At 46.5% G+C, this 18444-nt stretch overlaps 1 protein-coding gene across 1 annotated transcript in view; it reads left to right on the top strand.

Annotated features, from left to right (window-relative positions):
- Window positions 1-18444, top strand: part of lamb1a (laminin, beta 1a) — a 73208-nt gene that overhangs the window by 6726 nt on the left and 48038 nt on the right. The window contains exons 3-10 of the mRNA XM_086109445.1: window positions 1294-1432; window positions 2392-2465; window positions 4425-4613; window positions 4711-4774; window positions 4861-5063; window positions 9822-9942; window positions 17540-17728; window positions 18188-18364. Of these exons, the coding sequence (XP_085965571.1) occupies window positions 1294-1432; window positions 2392-2465; window positions 4425-4613; window positions 4711-4774; window positions 4861-5063; window positions 9822-9942; window positions 17540-17728; window positions 18188-18364 (1156 nt within the window). The remainder of the gene's footprint in view (window positions 1-1293; window positions 1433-2391; window positions 2466-4424; window positions 4614-4710; window positions 4775-4860; window positions 5064-9821; window positions 9943-17539; window positions 17729-18187; window positions 18365-18444) is intronic.

Below are 18444 nucleotides of genomic sequence, written 5' to 3'. Positions count from 1 at the left end.
CATACCAACATAGGGTGTGTTCTTCGCTTTTAGAATGCAGGCCCCTCCTACTGCCCGAAGACAGGAGGGATAGGCATGCCCCGCGACCCTTGTGAGGATTAAGCAATTCAGAAAATGGATGGATGGATGGGCTTCTAAAACGCTGCCCTCTTCTAGTCAAACCTAGGCATTGCACCTTATTCCACCATTTCTTTTATTCCCCTTTTATGGTGTTATTTTAGATTTTCTTACATTTGTTGTAATCTGGAACAAATATTATGTTTCTGTATTCATTTGTTTTCATTTAGTATACTTCATATTAAAAAAAAATAATACTCACTACTTTTCATTGCTTTAAAACTGTCATTTTACAACTAAATAGAAATATTATCCTAATCAAGATCAGACAATATAGAAAAATTATGTTGTAATCTATTTTTCCCCTGATATATTGCCAGGCCCTCTATTGTAGTGCGATATAAAAACATCAACTGAATGACACAACCGTTTTCACTGATATCCTTATTTTGAGGTGTGGGATTGGAGGGGTATTGGCTTAGTTCAGTTGCTATGCCAATGTCAGCATTCCAAACTGTAACACCACAACCCTTGCATTCGTATAACATCATCTTCACCCACCATGCAAGACAAATAGATTTACGCTCAATCTATTATCACAACTTGCCTGGTGTCTATTTGTGTTGCCAGCCATTGAGATCCTGGTTTATGTTTGAAGAAATGTTCAATTAGTTGTAATTTTCCACTGCTATACAAAGACAACATATCCAAGTTTCATTTCAGAAGAATTGTTTGTTGAGAAGACGGTCGCTCAAATGTAAGAAAAGAAGGCACAGATCCCAACGTCTACATACAGGCCTGATGTTCGGTACTGCGTCATCTCATCTGCCTCTCTATGACCTTGGTACATCCATCACTCGAAACGGTGTTAGTCTGGACTCATCAGCCCAAATTCCCCATTGCTGAGAAGTCTAGTTGCTATGTTCATTTGCAATGTGAACCCTTCTTTGACCTCACTGATGTTTTCTTAAGGCTTCACAGCCATTTTGTCAAGTTGCCTTCAGCATGTTTAACAACACTTCTACTTTTGATTTGTTTTTCTTTTTGTTGTTGTTGTTGTTCTCACCAAATGCTGAACTTTGGTCAGAATCATGACCCAAGATGTCATGTACTGTATCTTCACTGCACTCATGCAGAAAAACAGCAGGAAAACAGGAATCTGAGGAATTCCAACCTTCATAAAGCCCCTGTTGCCTTTCCTCCTTCTGCCCCACTCTTCCTTTTCTTTTATTTCAGGAGGAAAAAAAATGTTTCATGTGTGACTCAGTGGCGCCCTACAGCGAACCAGACAATCAGACGGGAAGCCATCGTATTGAGAATGTTGTGACCACCTTTGCTCCGAACAGACTGAAGACATGGTGGCAATCTGAGAATGGTAAGGAAAAAAAATCAATGAAAGGTCAAAGGTCTACACCAGTCACACGTATTGTTTCGTGTTGAAGCGAGAGAGGCAGACGTTTTAATTGACAAAAGGCCATACATTAACAGTTACAGTTAATTGCAAATAAAGTGCATCCATCTGGAGAATATCATTGATTTCAGTAGTCACATACCACGCACAATCTCTATTCAGTAATCTGTGAAGTTTGAATGCTGAGGAGCCTTGGATTACTGTACATTTTTGCCTACTCGTCTCACTTCTCAATGGCATGTTTGAGACTGTCACAGCAAACGAAATCAAGTCTTTTCTGCATGGCAACGGCAAAATTATATTCCATCCATCTATCTTCTGATCCGTTTATCCTCACAAGGGTCACGGGACATCCTGGAGCCTATGCCAGCTATCTTCGGGCAGAAGATAGCACCCTGAACTCCTTGCCAGCCAATCGCAGGGCACACAGAGATATACAACCATGCGCACGCACACTCACACTCACACTTCGGGACAATTTAAAGTGTTCCATTAACCTGCCAGGCATGTTTTTGGAATGTGAGAGGAAACCGGAGTACTCGGACAAAACCCACACAGGCACGCAGAGAACATGCAAACTCCACACAGGAAGGCCGGGGCCGGAATTGAACCCATGACCTCTGCACTGTGAGGCCGACGCGCTAACCAGTCGGCCACCCGGGCATCGAGATTATATTATACATTATAATAGATATTTTATATTCCTTTAAACCCTCATTATCCCAGTTTTACATAAATACTGGATCTAGGCACAACATTGGCAACCGACAATGGAATTATGAAATGTCAGATGGCATACAATCTCTGGTCAGATTTTGCTCAAAGCCACGGCATCTGATTTTTTTAGTGCATTGTATTTTGCCTGTGTCATTCAATCAGAATGTTGATCTAATGATGAAAACAATATTGATCTCTGTATACAGGTGTGGAAAATGTCACAATCCAGCTGAACCTGGAAGCAGAGTTTCACTTCACTCACCTCATCATGACCTTCAAAGTGAGTGATTGCAAACTGAATTAGGAGATTATACATGAATACATTCAACAGGTGTATGTTTAAGAGATACAACAAGGTCTTTGAACACCCAAGTTTGTTGTGAAGAGTGTGCAGCGCTAGTGTCTAGCATAAACAGTTTGTACTTAAGTAAACGCCAATAATGTATTTTTACTTTAAAAATCAATTTTATTAGATACATAAATTGTAAAATCACTACAGTATTGTTAGAATATTATTTGATAGACAACGTACTTTTCGGTACCTGTAGTACAAAATATATCATTGGGCCCTTTTTTCAATCCAGGCACAAGTCTAGCGCATAGGTGGAGTTTTCTTTTGGTATTTTGCTCGACTCTGCAGCAGTAAAACTGAGTGTAACAAAGTGTTTGTCCCTTTGTATGCCATTTTGGGATCGACTGCAGTGTTTTCCCGGCCAATCCTTGCGTATCCTGTATTTGCGTTAAAATCATGGTTGCACGGCTAAAATGTGCACGCACATAAACATCGCGGAAACAGAAATTAGACTCATAGGAGTGTGTGCATGACATTGGAACGTAAACTTCAGTATCTCCCTTTCCAGCTGATGTAGTCGGTCGTGTGTGTGACATGCAATCAAGCACCCCATGATTTGTTCTCTCCCGGGGCTAACGGGGAATTCACTTACTTGAGAGGTTCCCTCATATTTTCAATAAATGTATGATACACACACATGATCGAGACGTATTCAATATAAGGTGTGGATTTGCTCAAAGATAGTGCTTTGGAGCCGACCGTCCAATCGCGATGACTGATTATGGTTTTGTATCCCGTGCCGTGCACAAATTGAACAGCCCCATCACCTCGCCGTTTTCCCCTCGAGCTGTTCCTCTTGGGGAAAGTATTTGCACACAATTTTGAAGCCTCCACACTCACGAGCTGCAGCTGGGGCTCCTTCAGGAGTTGGACCAGCCAAATTTTTTTCCAATCACCCTTTTTTTCTTTATCCCCATGGGAGACACAGAGATTAGCTTTTTGGGGGAAAGTGTGTGTTTTTTTGTAATTGTATTTTATTACAAAGAAATCCATTGCTGATATGGACGCATAAGGCACATTCAGAATTTAGCTCTGATGCCCATGCACCGCTCTGAGTGGGAGCGTTCGAAGAGGTAGAATGGAATCTGTACCCAGTAATTTCTGAACGCAGCCAGTACGGACGCGGCGTGTCCCCAGTCAGAGTGGCTGTTAGACGCGCCGGCACTCCATGTTTGGTGCCGCCTGAAAAGCCAAATGACAGATTTGAGCAACAGTCTCAGTTTCAGAACGGCCGCATTGAACCAGTGCGCGCCCGGAGGTGATTTCAGAATGCACCCCTAATGTGTGAGTACCTGAAAGACTCACCCCGTCTCTCCCTGCCCTCGCAAGAAGTCCAGCTGCAGCACACACACGGAAACAGGAAGTGTTTTGGAACAGAATGGCTACCTACTTGTGAACTTTGAAAATGTTTTACAAGTTAAATAAATAATAAATATGTAAACAAATCATTGAGGGGGATTGAAGTTGGGCTGACAGATTTCTGATGGGGCTGTAGCACCCCTTCCCACCGGTGTATGACCGTGCATGCATGCAATAGATCCTTACCGCCAGGGGCAGGTTGGCCATCGGGAATTTTGGAAAATACATTAGTTTCCTCGAATGGCCAGTGGACTGGTCCTGGGCATCACGGCCTGAATGATTAGGCTGAGAAAAAAAAAAGCGAGACTTGTATGTCGTCATTTGAATGTAAATATTGACCAGTCTTATTTGCAATGCACTTCGATCATAAGGCAGACTTCAAGTGTTAGCCATGCTGTGAAAGAAGTTCCGATTGCTTTAATATGATTTTGTTGTTCCGTTTGGATGAGCCAGTGTTACTTGATAATTTCTTTATTGTTGTTAGCTTTTGATGATAGACCTATTTCTCACTGGCTCTCATCCCTGAAGACATTTCGACCCGCTGCAATGGTCATTGAGCGCTCAGCAGACTTTGGGAAAACGTGGAAGGTGTATCGCTACTTTGCTTATGACTGTGAAACATCCTATCCTGACGTTTCCGTGGGTCCCATGAAGAAGGTTGATGACGTCATCTGTGACTCACGCTATTCCGACATTGAACCATCAACTGAAGGAGAAGTAATGTCAATTAACTGAACTTACCTTGGTGATCACTTTCACAATAATCACAATTTTTAGTTGTAGATCAAGTCAATAATCTGCTGAATCTTTTCAGGTCATTTTCAGAGTCTTGGACCCCGCTTTTCGGATCCATGACCCATATAGCTCTCGAATCCAGAGTATGCACGAACCGATTTATTAATTATTTAGCTAATTGATATGCACTCGTTTTTAAATAGTCTGGTATTTTTTTTCTGTTTTATAGATATGCTTAAGATCACCAATCTAAGGGTGAAGTTCACCAAACTTCACACGCTTGGGGACAACCTGCTTGACTCGCGTATGGAGATTAAAGAGAAGTATTACTATGCAGTCTATGACATGGTGGTTCGAGGAAACTGCTTCTGCTATGGACATGCGTCAGAGTGTGCCCCAGTCCAGGAAACTGGCTCTGTTCGGGAAGGCAAGGTAAGTTCTCAGCGGGGGTAATGTTTGGATATATTCCCCTCCAAACTGGGACTGTTTACAAGGCCTGACAGTTTGGTATAATTTACTGCAATTTCTTCTTGAAGTTATCAATAAATGATAGAAATAAACACAGGCGTGCCTTCTATCAGATGACTGACGAATGGCGGGAAACTTAAAAAATGAACGAAGCACTGACGGAAGTGGGTCTTCATCCGTAATCCGTTCATCAGAAATATGTTTAATATATATATATATATATATATATATATATATGTATATATATATATATATAGCTGGATAGCTCAGTTGGTAAGGCATCGGTTTGGCCTACGGGAGACGGTGTTTCGAATCCCGCTTGGGGCAAAAAGAAAAAAGAGCACATAACACCATCGAGTGTGGGTCCTTGGGCAAGATCCTTCACGCTAATGCCTACCTCATACAATGATGAGAGACAATAAAATGAATGACTCAGACGTCGCCCGGCCAAACAAGGTCTGCGCCAGGTGCTGGGGAACCAGAGCACCTTGATGAAAAATGGGCTACTGGAACAAAGCGGAGATGGGCGAGATGCGATAACATGGCTCTGTTGGAATGCTTCTACTCAAGCAACCCTAGTCAGAGGGGTTACATGCAGAGAATGTGGGCTAAATAGTTACTTCGAAACCCACAGTCACGGTTGACCACGAAACAACTAGTAAGTAGCTCAGTGTTCCAACATCCACAAACGGCAACTGCTGTCACAACTCGAGATTGATGAGGTACAACGCAGGTTCCATGGTGAAGGGCCCCAGGCTGCCAGATCAGAGGAGGAGGTCAACCTAGAAACCGATTACAACGGCTATGTGAAGTACCACCTGAAAGTCTCATGGAAAGTGTGAACGCAGCACTGAGGGTGATCCCTACAGTAACGATCACGGAAACCAATGAGCTGATATACGCTTCAGCATCAGTGATCCAAGAGATGCTTGGCTATAAGAGCAACCATGGAAGCCATGAGATACGTTACCCACCATGGAAAAGACAGTTGGAGGCTAAGATCAAGGTGGCTCGGAAAGATGTGAGTCAATTGACAGAGGCCCAGAGAGGTGTGATGAAAAGGCCGATACCCGAGAGGTACATCCAGATGACCATACCTGAAGCACTCGAAACTGCCAAGCAAAGGCTCCAAGCCTTGTCCAGCCGCCGAAAGCGGTACACGAAAGAGAATGAGGCCAGACGAATAAACAGGCTGTTAGCAACACAACCTGCGAAAGTGTACGCTCAGTGGCAGGGTCCTAATAACAGAGCTGACCCACCAAGACTGGAAACTGAAAGGTACTGGAAAGGCATATGGGAGAAGGAGGTTGCACATAACAGCAGTGCACAATGGCTGGTGACCCTGAGAGAGGAGCACAGCAACCTCCCTGAACAGAACCCAGTTACCATAACAGTGGCAGACATACAGGAAAGCGTCTCAGGTATGAAGAACTGGACAGCACCAGGCCCGGACATGGTCCACACCTACTGGCTAAAGAAACTCACAGCACTCCATGAGCGCCTAGCAGCACAAATGAACCAGCTGCTGAGGGATGGGACTCACCCAGGATGGCTAACCGAAGGGCGAACAATCCTGATCATGAAGGATCCCTCAAAGGGTGCAGTCCCATCCAACTATCGGCCAATAACCTGTCTCTCCACAACATGGAAGCTCATGTCAGGCATCATTGCGGCTAAGATAAGTGGACACATGGATCAATACATGAGCGAAGCACAGAAGGGCATTGGTAGAGATACCAGAGGAGCCAAATATCAGCTCCTGGTTGACAGAACAGTCGCACAAGACTGCAGGTCCCGACATACCAACCTGTGCACAGCCTGGATTGATGACAAGAAAGCCTATGACTCGATGCCACATACATAGATCACTGAATGCTTGGAGTTGTATAAGGTGAACAGGACCCTAAGAGCCTTCGTTGCAAACTCGATGAGGATGTGGAAAACCACACTTGAAGCCAATGGCAAGCCACTTACCCAAGTGTCCATCAAATGTGGCATATACCAAGGTGATGCACTCACCCCACTGCTGTTCTGCATAGGACTGAACCCCCTAAGCCAAGTAATCACCAAGACAGGCTATGGATACCGCCTCAGAAATGGAGCTACGATCAGTCACCTCCTCTACATGGATGACATAAAGCTGTATGCTAAGAGCGAAAGGGACATAGACTCCCTGATCAACACAACCAGGATCTACAGCAGCGACATCGGGTTGTCATTCGGGCTTGAGAAATGTAGTCGGATGGCGACTAAGAGAGGAAAGGTAGTCCGCACTGAAGGGGTCTCACTCCCTGAAGGAACAATAGCAGACATTGAGGACAGCTACAAGTACCTCAGTATACCACAAGCCAATGGCAACCTCGAACTGGCAACAAGGAAAGCGGCTACGGCCAAATACCTCCAGCGAGTGAGGCAAGTCCTAAGAAGCCAGCTCAATGGCAAGAATAAGACCCGGGCAATAAACAGCTATGCCCTGCCCGTGATCAGATACCCTGCAGGAATAATAAGGTGGCCAAAGGAAGAGATTCAGACCACGGACGTTAAGACCTGAAAGCTCCTAACCATGCATGGAGGGTTCCATCCCAAATCCAGCACCCTGAGACTGTACGCAAGCCGAAAGGAAGGAGGCCGGGGACTAGTGAGTGTGAGAGCCAAACATCCAAGCTCCATGAATACATCAAGGAGAAGGCTCCAACGGATGACGTACTCAGAGAATGTCTCAGACAATGGGGAACAGAGGATGAGGCGCTGGAAGAGGGACCATCATGGGAAGACAAGCCCCTACACGGGATGTACCACCGGACCATAACTGAAGTGGCTGATCTCAAGAAGTCCTATCAGTGGCTAGAGAGGGCTGGCCTGAAGGACAGCACAGAGGCACTCATCCTGGCTGCTCAGGAGCAGGCCCTGAGCACCAGAGCCATTGAGGCCCAGATATACCACACCAGACAAGACCCAAGGTGTAGGTTGTGCAAAGAGGCACCTGAGACGATCCAACACATAACTGCAGGGTGTAAGATGCTGGCAGGGAACGCCTACATGGAACGCCATAACCAGGTGGCTGGCATAGTCTACCGAAACATCTGTGCGGAGTATGGACTGGAAACCCCAGGGTCAAAATGGGAAACACCTCTGAAGGTGGTGGAGAATGACAGAGCGAAGATCCTGTGGGACTTCCAGATCCAGACTGACAAGATGGTAATGGCGAACCAACCAGATATCGTGATCATAGATAAAGGGCAGAGGAAAGCCGTCGTAGTGGATGTAGCGGTCCCAAGTGATGGAAACATCATAAAGAAGGAACACAAGAAACTCGAGAAATACCAAGGGCTCAGAGAGGAACTGGAGAGAGCCTGGAAGGTAAAGGTGACAGTCGTGCCTGTGGTGGTCGGAGCACTCGGGGCAGTGACCCCCAAACTAGATGAGTGGTTGCAACAGATCCCGGGAACAACATCGGACATCTCAGTCCAGAAATGTGCAGTGCTGGGAACAGCAAGGATACTGCGCAGAACCCTCAAGCTTCCTGGCCTCTGGTAGAGGACCTGAGCTGAATGAGGGACGGGCACCACCCGAGGGGTGAGACGAGGATTTTTATTTTTTTATATGTATAGAGAGAGAGAGAGAGATCTATATCTAGATAGATATAGATATGTATGTGAAAAGATGTGTATGTATGCGTGCGTGTGTGCGTGCGCGTGTGTGTGTGTATGTGTGTGTGTGTGCTAGAGATATCTCTGTGTGATGGCCAGCTGTGATTGTCTTAGGCAGTGATTCTCAACCACTGTGCCGTGGCACATGAGTGTGCCATGAGTGATTATCAAGTGTGCTGTGGGAAATTAGCCGATATTTTGCCAAAAACAAATAATAATTTTCTCATAAAAAAACTGTTTTTGCTCACTGGTCAGTGCCTTAGCCAATCAGGATGCAGAACCCAATTCACTGTTTAAAAGCATTAAAAAAAACGGCACTACAAAAATCCGTGGAACAGCGAAGCCGTGGAAAGTGAACCGCGTTAGAGCGAGGGATCACTGCATACTGGACACAAATCAACATCTTTTGACATAACGTGCCGAACAAACGAGCCTACCATTTTCTTGCTGGCTGCCCATGTGACTGTGCCTTTGTCTGACTGGACAGATTCATTCCTTTTAATAGGGCTGAAAAATTAATCTAATCCAAATTGACATTTTACTGTTATATAATGCAATATTCAAATTGCAAAGGCTGCTCGCTTGAAAAAGAAACAAATGCTTCATTTATTACTTATGTCTAGATAAACTGTGCCAAAGAGCAGTCCTAATATTTCCATATTGTTTTATGAAGCATGAAAGGTTAGTGATAAAGCCAGTATTGTTGTAATCTGATTTGTGATTAACTGACATAAGGCACATATTGGTTGAATTTTGTGACATTGTTATTGTCAATGCATAAAAGACTGCAAGTCAAGGTGTTTAGTAAGTTAGCAACTCTAATTGAAGCCACTAAATAAACCTGACTCAAATGAACAGGTTCAATGTCAGGCTTGCGCAGAGCTTGCTGATGATCTGATGATTTGAATCAGGTGGGTTGCAACAAGGAGACTTGGAAAACATGCAGGACAGCGGCCCTCCAGGACCTGAGTTTGACACCTATGACCTACAGCATCTAAAATAAGCAGAAATCGCTCTACATGTAATATTGAGACATTGCTTTCTCATTTTGTTCTGATTTGATATTTTTCAGGTTCATGGTCACTGCATGTGTAATCATAATACCAAAGGACTCAACTGTGAACAGTGTCAAGATTTCTATCATGACCTACCTTGGAGACCAGCTGAGGGACGCAACACCAATGCCTGCAAGAGTGAGTCTGTTCTGGTTCACAGGACAATCTTCTCATTTAAAATAAAAGCTTGTTCACTCTTCAAAGGGAGCATAACTCCTTGAATTGACCTTGTATCAAGATAGAAATTAAGCCAAGTTTCTACTGTGCTGTATAACGGAGCTCAGCTCACCACTTTGTGTTTGTTTTGCATTCAAAATGACACATTTGACCTGGGTCTATGGTTGCCTGACATGACACCAGCGTAATACAGTGTGACACTGGTAGGTTGAACCGCCCAACATATTACTGGTGTCAGGCAGAATACTCGTACCTCCGTACCTCTCAAGTTTTTGGCATCTCCTTTTGGAGACACCACAAATGTACCAACACACAGTAGCAGTGGCATGGCTCAGGTGCTAGCGTGAAGGTTGGGGGTTTGTTCCTCAACCCTGTGGGACTTGTTAAAATAAAGTCATTCTATACAAGTAAAATGTATTCCATTTATTTATTTTTTTATTCATTTGTTATTTCAGCGGCTTTAGTTAAAGTAAGACATTTGCAAACATACCACTACTCTATAAAGAACCAGTAATTGACATGCTGAACCTGAAGCTGCCTCAACCTTTGCAAGTTTGCATTCATTAGTCCTCAAGAAGCAACTCCCCACTTTCAACAAGTCAGGGATGACAATGGCACGTGATGGAAAAAAGCGGAAAGGGCGTGGCCTGGACGGGCCGTGGCCTGGATGGGGCGTGGCCACTTACAAAAGTGGCACTAAACATGCTGAAGATGAAGTGTATTCAATTTACACACTATTTGAAACTTGAACAGAAAAAAATCCCAAGATTGTTCACTATTCTTTCAAGTGAAAATTTGTGCAATTTTGCTTATGCATTCCTGTGAGCACCAATATGTAACTTCAAATTTGCTGCTCGAAATCAAAACTAAAAAAGGAAACACATTCCCTGCCATATTTAAGATTTGTTCATTACTTGTATTCATAAAGTGTTGTGTAAATGTGATAAAAAGCTGTTGATTCTTACCTCATATAGTGATCGTGAAGTCCCACACTGTTTACTATATATGGGTTATGAATGTATTTTATTATATAAAGTGGATGTCTATTTACAGTATATACAACAATATACAGTTTCATGAGGTAGAATACTTTATTTTCTCTTCATTTTAAGCTTTTTAGCAAGCGCAAAAAGCTTATTGGTCCTCTCCGTCTTTTTCCACTCTCTTTTTAGCCAACTCCTCTTGTTTTTACACATGCTCCAGGCTGTCGAAAAGCGCTTGAGATCGAGTAGTTACTTTTCAGTAGAAATGTCTGTTTTCGGTGTTTCACCGAGGTTGCATGAAGCTTTTCATCCTCTCGATCCATATAGAATGACATCGTCACACACTGTACACAGAGCTTTACCGGCGACATTGAGCTTTTTCACGAAATCCGACACAAGCACAATGGTTCCTCTTTACTGTTTCCTACTGGGGACACTGTCAGCTTTCTGTCCAACCAGTCCCATCGATACGTGTTTTTCAGATCCGCATCTATCTGACGCACTTTAGCTCCGTCGCGAGTCTCGATCACATTCAGCATTCACGAGAAAGGGTTTTAGGAAGGCGAACATGGATTGGTTGTGATTTGCATTTGCCGATATAGCGACCAATCACAACAAGTAAGGCTGTTTACAATCGGAATATGGAAAGACTGATCGAGAGCTCGTGAAAACTCGACGATAAGGTACCTGACCCCCCCTAAAATTTTCTCAACGGATTTAGACGATTCACAAAAATGATCAATTTAAGAAATAAAACGGTGGATTTCCGCGTATCCACGGAAAATTGCCATCCCTGACAAGTTGGTAACTGCATCACTCCCTTTCGCCTGATATTGCTCAATTGTTGCTGATTTGGTTTTGTTTCATCAATAAACAATTCTAAATAAACAAAAACAATTGATTACCGTATTTTCTGCATTATGAGGCGCACCTAAGAGCATTCAATTTTCTCAAAAGCCGACAGTGCGCCTTGTAATCCGATGTGTTTTATATGTGGATCAGTATTCTGATTTCTTAGACGCAGTATTTTAAATGTTCTGTAAAGTGCTTTGTTCCAGCTGCAGCCGTTGTGACAGCGCTCTATAAATAAAGCTGTATTGTATTGTATTCCACTTAGTGTAGCTCCATCGAGGCAGGGGGGTCAAACTCAGGTCCTGGAGGGCCGCTGTCCTGCATGTTTTCCATGTCTCCCTGTTGCAACACACCTGATTTAAATGAACAGGTTCAATGTCAGGCTTCCGCAGCGCTTGCTGATGATCTGATTTTGAATCAGGTGTGTTGTAACAAGGAGACTTTGAAAACATGCAGCACAGCGGCCCTCCAGGACTGGAGTTCGACACCTGTGTGGTCTAGTGGATGCATACTGCAACCTCGGCCACTATTGTAGCTTCTATTCTATGTGCTTTATAATGTGGTGCGCCCTCTATATGAAAACAGTGTAGTGACTTCTATATACATAATTCACCACCAACTGCAAACGTGTGAATGCAATGTTTTCATATGCTTGTCAGAGAGTTCATGATCATTTGGTAACGGGGTAGAAATAATTGCAGTCCCTTTAAGGACCGCCATGTTAGTCTGCTTGTTTCTATGGAAACCGACTTTCGGCGGGTCTTGTTTTGCGCCGGGAGTTTTTTTTTTTGGTGTGCTAATAAAAAAACGACACACTCTCTCTCGGAGTGCGAACGTGAGAAATTGTCGCTTTCTTCGAGTTTCTACAATTTCCACACTGGTGACCCTCGACGTTTTTTGCTGGACGATTCCAGACCGCGAAGATGTCTGTAAACGCTGTTTCGCTCAAGCTCCCCGAGTTTTGGGAATCATCTGCGTCTGCTTGGTTCGCTCAGACCGAGGCCCAGTTCGCCCTACGCGACATCACTGCGGATACTACGAAATACTACTATGTTGTTTCCGCGCTGGGCAGTTCGATGGCGTCCAGGGTCGTGAGTTTCCTCAAGTCTCCTCCGACCGAAGGACGATATGATGCCCTGAAGGCTCACTTATTGAAAACCTTTGAACTTTCCGACGCTGAACGGGCCAACACACTTTTCTCTCTCCACGGCCTGGGTGACGGCAAGCCCTCCGAGTTAATGGATCGTATGCTCGAGCTGCTAGGCGAGCACAAACCAGACTTTCTTTTTCTTCACCTTTTTCTGTGCCAGTTACCAACCCAGGTGAGGGCAGCTTTAGCTAACACCGCTATTACTGACTGTAGAGAGCTCGCTGCGGAGGCTGATAAATCTTTCCTGGCCGGCCAGCAACACTGTGCAGCGGCTCTCCTCCCCGTTACTGCCGCTGGTGCCTCCAATGATTACGCACTCGTCACGGCGGCTGTCCCTCACCCGCGGCCGGCTTCTGGTTTGTTTTTACCACGCCAAGTTTGGACCGAAGGCTAAGAGGTGCCGCTCGCCGTGCTCGTTCGGTGGGCTGGGAAACGCCGCGGCCGGCGCTCATTAGTGGCCATGAGCGTCGGTAACGTTGGCGGGCTGCTTTTCATCTGCGACTCTATCTCTGGACGGCGTTTCCTCTGCGACACAGGGGCACAGCATTTTGCCCGCATCGCAGATCGACATGGTAGCTGACAGCCACGGCCCTCCTTTGGCAGCTGCTAATGGGAGCCCCATTCGCACCTACGGCATGAGGTTCGTGGAACTGTGCTTCGGTGGGCAGCGCTTTAGTTGGGACTTTGTTACAGCGCGTGTCGGTGTACCTCTTTTGGGGGCGAATTTTTTGTGTGCTCATGGACTTTTAGTGGACGTGAAAAATCAACGTTTAATAGACCCTGCCACTTTCTGTTCTTACGCGTGCACACTCGGACCGGCTGACGTCATCCGCCTCTCCAGCATACTCCCCCTCACAGACGCTTTCCACCGCCTGCTTGCTGAATTCCCTGCACTCACACAGCCCACCTTCACTTCAGCGACTGCCAGACATGGGGTGGAACACCACATCGCCACCACGGGCCCACCGGTCTACGCCCGCGCCCGGCGCCTGGACCCGGCCAAGCTGGCTGTGGCCAAGACGGAGTTCGACAACATGGAGCGCCTGGGGATTGTCCGCCACTCTAACAGCCCTTGGGCCTCTCCTCTCCACATGGTCCCTAAACCCGGTGGCGGCTGCCGCCCTTGTGGAGGTTATCGACGGCTCAACGACGCCACAACGCCCGACTGCTACCCTGTGCCACACATCCAGGATTTCTCAGCTCACCTAGCCGGCAAGGTGATTTTCTCCAAGGTGGACCTCGTTAGAGGCTACCATCAGGTGCCCATTCACCCACCGACATCCCTAAAACGGCAGTGATCACACCTTTTGGATTATTTGAGTTTCTGCGCATGCCGTTTGGACTTAAGAACGCTGCTCAGACCTTCCAACGTCTGATGGACTCTGTGCTGCGGGACCTTCCCTTTGTTTTCGTGTACCTTGACGACATCCTGGTAGCAAGTTCTTCCACGGCAGACCACATGGCACACCTCCGAACCCTTTTTCAACGGCTCAGTCAACACGGACTTATCATCAACCCAGCGAAGTGCCAGTTTGGCCTCTCCACCATAGACCTCTTGGGGCACAGGGTCACGGAGGCAGGCGCAGTTCCTCTCCCGTCCAAGGTAGAAGCCGTCACAGCGTTCCCACGCCCAGTCACCGTGAGGTCCCTGCAGGAATTTCTTTGCATGGCGAACTTCTATCATTTTTTCATCCCGAGAGCGGCTCGCACTGTGCGGCCTCTTTATGAGGCCCTTAAAGGCAAGAAGCCCAAGCACTCTGTTGACTGGACTGAAAGCAGGGTCAGGGCTTTTATGCACACTAAAGCAGCTTTGGCACGAGCTACGATGCTGGCACATCCCTCCCTTTCTGACCACGGATGCTTCGGACTACGTGGTGGGGGCGGTGTTTGAACAGTGGGTGGACGGTACCTGGCAGCCTCTCGCTTTTTTCAGTAGGCAGTTACGCCTCCCTGAGCGGAAGTACAGTACTTTCGACCGTGAACTGCTTGGGATGTACCTCGTCATCCGCCATTTTCGACACATGCTGGAAGGCCGCCGGTTTACAGTTTACGTCGACCACAAACCGTTTACCTTCGCCATGTCCAAGGCCACAGAACCATGGTCCGCCCGACAGCAACGCCAGCTGACCTATGTCTCCGAGTTTACTACAGACATTCAACACGTGGCGGGGAAAGACAACTGTGTTGCTGACTGCCTCTCCAGAGCCATGCAGCGGTCCACCTGGGTTTCGACTACTGCAGTATGGCGAAGGACCAGGCTACCGACACCACAGTGCAGCAGTGCCGGTCGTCCACTACAGGTTTGCAGCTGAGGGACATGGTCTTTGGCAGGTCCGGCGCCACTTTGCTCTGTGACGTCTCCACAGGCACCCCTCGGCCTGTGGTTCCCTTGAGCTGGCGACGCCCGGTTTTCGATGCTGTCCATGGACTCTCTCACCCGGGGACCAAGGCCTCTCAAAGACTGGTGGCGGCCAAGTTCGTGTGGCACGGCCTGAAGAAGGATGTCAGAGATTGGGCTTGTGCCTGCATGGAGTGCCAGCGGGCCAAGGTGCACCGCCACACCAAGGCCCCTTTGGAACACTTTCACGTGCCTGAGCGACGTTTCGACCATGTTAACGTCGACCTGGTTGGCCCCCTGCCCCCTCTCGGGGGTACACTCACCTGTTAACTATGGTCGACCGCACCACACGTTGGGCTCAGGTCACCCCGCTGTCGTCCATTACATCAGTCGACGTGGCACGGGCGTTTATTGGCACCTGGATATCCCGTTTTGGCACCCCTTCGGATATTTCCTCGGATCGCGGCGTGCAGTTCACTTCTGAGCTTTGGACTGCAGTGGCAGGGAGCTTAGGGGTGAAGTTGCACCGCACCACAGCGTATCACCCGCAGGGCAACGGCCTTTGCGAACGTTTCCACCGGTCAATGAAGGCTGCTCTTCGTGCCACATTGAAGGACGGCAACTGGATTGACAGACTCCCGTGGGTCATGCTGGGCATCAGGACGGCGCCTAAGGAGGATCTCCGGTCTTCCTCTGCGGAGCTGGTTTATGGCCAGCCTCTGCGGGTGCCTGGGGATTTTGTGCCGACTGCTTCTACTCCTTGGTCGGCCACGGCACAACGCTCCACCCTCTTGGACAATGCCAGACTCTTTGCCCCTCTGCCCACTTCCTGCCACGGTGTTCCAGGTTCTCACGTGCCCAAGGACCTCCTGTCAGCTGGTTATGTGTTCATTCGCGTTGATGGGCACAGAGGGCCCTTGGGCCCTCCTTATGAGGGCCCCTTCCGGATTTTGGAGGCGGGACAGAAACATTTTGTCATTGACACGGGAGGTAAACCCGAGCGGGTCTCGGTGGACCGCATTAAGCCAGCTAACTTGGACTTGGCCGGGCCGGTTGAAGTGGCTCGCCCGCCGAGGCGGGGTCGTCCTCCTACCGGACGCTTGTCTCCTAGCCTTCTCCCCTCTGACCCCTTCCCCATGACACCCCCGTCTCCAGGTTCTTCTGTTCCTCCGCGCCCGCCCCCTGGGGATGCGCTTCCTCACTCCCCTGTCCTGCGTAGCCGTTACGGCCGCCGGATTCGCCCCCCACGACTTGAACTTTAGAGTGTCTATTTTTGTTGGGTTGAATTCTGGGGCGACGTGTGTAGTGACTTCTATATACATAATTCACCACCAACTGCAAACGTGTGAATGCAATGTTTTCATATGCTTGTCAGAGAGTTCATGATCATTTGGTAACGGGATAGAAATAATTGCAGTCCCTTTAAGGACCGCCATGGTACTCTGCTTACTTCTATGGAAACCGACTTTTGGCGGGTCTCGTTTTGCACGGGGAGTTTTTTTGGTGTGCTAATAAAAAAACAACACACTCTCTCTCGGAGTGCGAACGTGAGAAATTGTCGCTTTCTTCGAGTTTCTACAATTTCCACAACTGTTTTAAAATAGGCCATTCATTGTTGGTGCGCCTTCTACTCCGAAGCGCCTTATTGTGCGGAAAATACGGCAATAAAATGTATTTGGTGTAAAGATGATTTTGCAATATACTTTAATGCAATATATATATTGATCTGATAAATCAATTAATCAATGAAATAATTCCCATTTAAATTAAGTTGTCTGCGATTGGCTGGCAACCGGTTCAGGGTGTCCCCCGCCTACTGCCTGAAGACAGCTGGGATAGGCTCCAGCACCCCCCGTGACCCTAGTGAGGATGAAGCAGTTCGGAAGATGAATGAATGAATTAAGTTGTTAATAATAAATAAAAGTTGCATAAAAAATGCATTGTCAACATTTTCTTTTTGTGTTAAACTATCCATCCATCCTCTGAATTGCACACAGAGAAGGAGCAGCAGTCAATTGATGCAATGTACAGTAGAATTCTTTCAATTGTATTTCATAATATCATGACTGTTTGTTTTTTATAAACTACAAAAATGTGGGATTCCATTTTTCCTCATTCTTCATTGAGATTTGAAAGTTCTGATATACTGTACCAGCATGGCTTGAATGAGGCTTGTATCTCAAGACACCACTGTTCGACTTGTGTTTTGACCGTGGCTTTCTCTCATGTCCTCAGAGTGCAACTGCAACCAGCACTCGGATTTATGTCACTTTGACATGGCCGTCTATGTGGCCTCTGGAAATGTAAGTGGCGGTGTGTGCGATGGCTGTCAACACAATACAACCGGATACAACTGTGAGCAGTGCAAACCGTTCTTCTTCCAACACCCTGAGAAAGATGTTAGAGATCCAAACATCTGCCAACGTGAGTAATGAATGAATCTCTTTTTGGTCACTTAACAGTCAGTTTTAGAGTCCCAAATGGATTGTCATCACCAAGTGATTGTCAAATAAAATGTAAAAAATGGGGTTCTACAGTATTCTCAACAATATTTATCAGATATATTTTACACTGAAGTTGAAGGAAAAATAAAACATGCCTCAAATATATGATCGATGTTATGCTTTTGAACAAGGGAAAAATACTGAAGAAAATACAGTTACAAGCGCTCAGTTTTAAGATGACTGCAGTACAATACATAGGATGTATGTAAACAATATGAACTGATATTGGCAATGAAGGCGCTTTATACTGCAATGGAAACATCCATTTTAGCCGTGTCAAGAGATTTGTATTTTCCTTATTCTCGTCACTCCGCTTCATTGGAAATGATGTGAAACTAGATATTGAAGCAAAACGATTTCTGCCTTTTTGTCGCTGTAGCATGCAGTTGTGACCCGTTGGGCACGCTGAATGGAGGAATCTGTGATGGGAGGACAGACATTCGACTCGGACTCATTTCTGGCCAATGCCGCTGCAAAGTCAATGTGGAAGGAGAACGCTGCAACCGCTGCAAGCAGGCATATTATGGGCTCACGGTTTCCTCCGAAGGCTGCAAAGGTTTGACATGATCTGTAACATCATGCATGCATGGATGGATGGACAGGCGTGTACTGACCCACACAAATCCAAGTCAGCAT

The sequence above is a fragment of the Hippocampus guttulatus genome, chromosome 4 (assembly GCF_054856545.1).
Source record: "Hippocampus guttulatus isolate MCC_2025c chromosome 4, RoL_Hgut_1.0, whole genome shotgun sequence".
Classification (NCBI taxonomy): domain Eukaryota; kingdom Metazoa; phylum Chordata; class Actinopteri; order Syngnathiformes; family Syngnathidae; genus Hippocampus; species Hippocampus guttulatus.
Note: the sequence above shows the minus strand (reverse complement) of the source record. Positions and strands in the feature narration are given on the sequence as shown.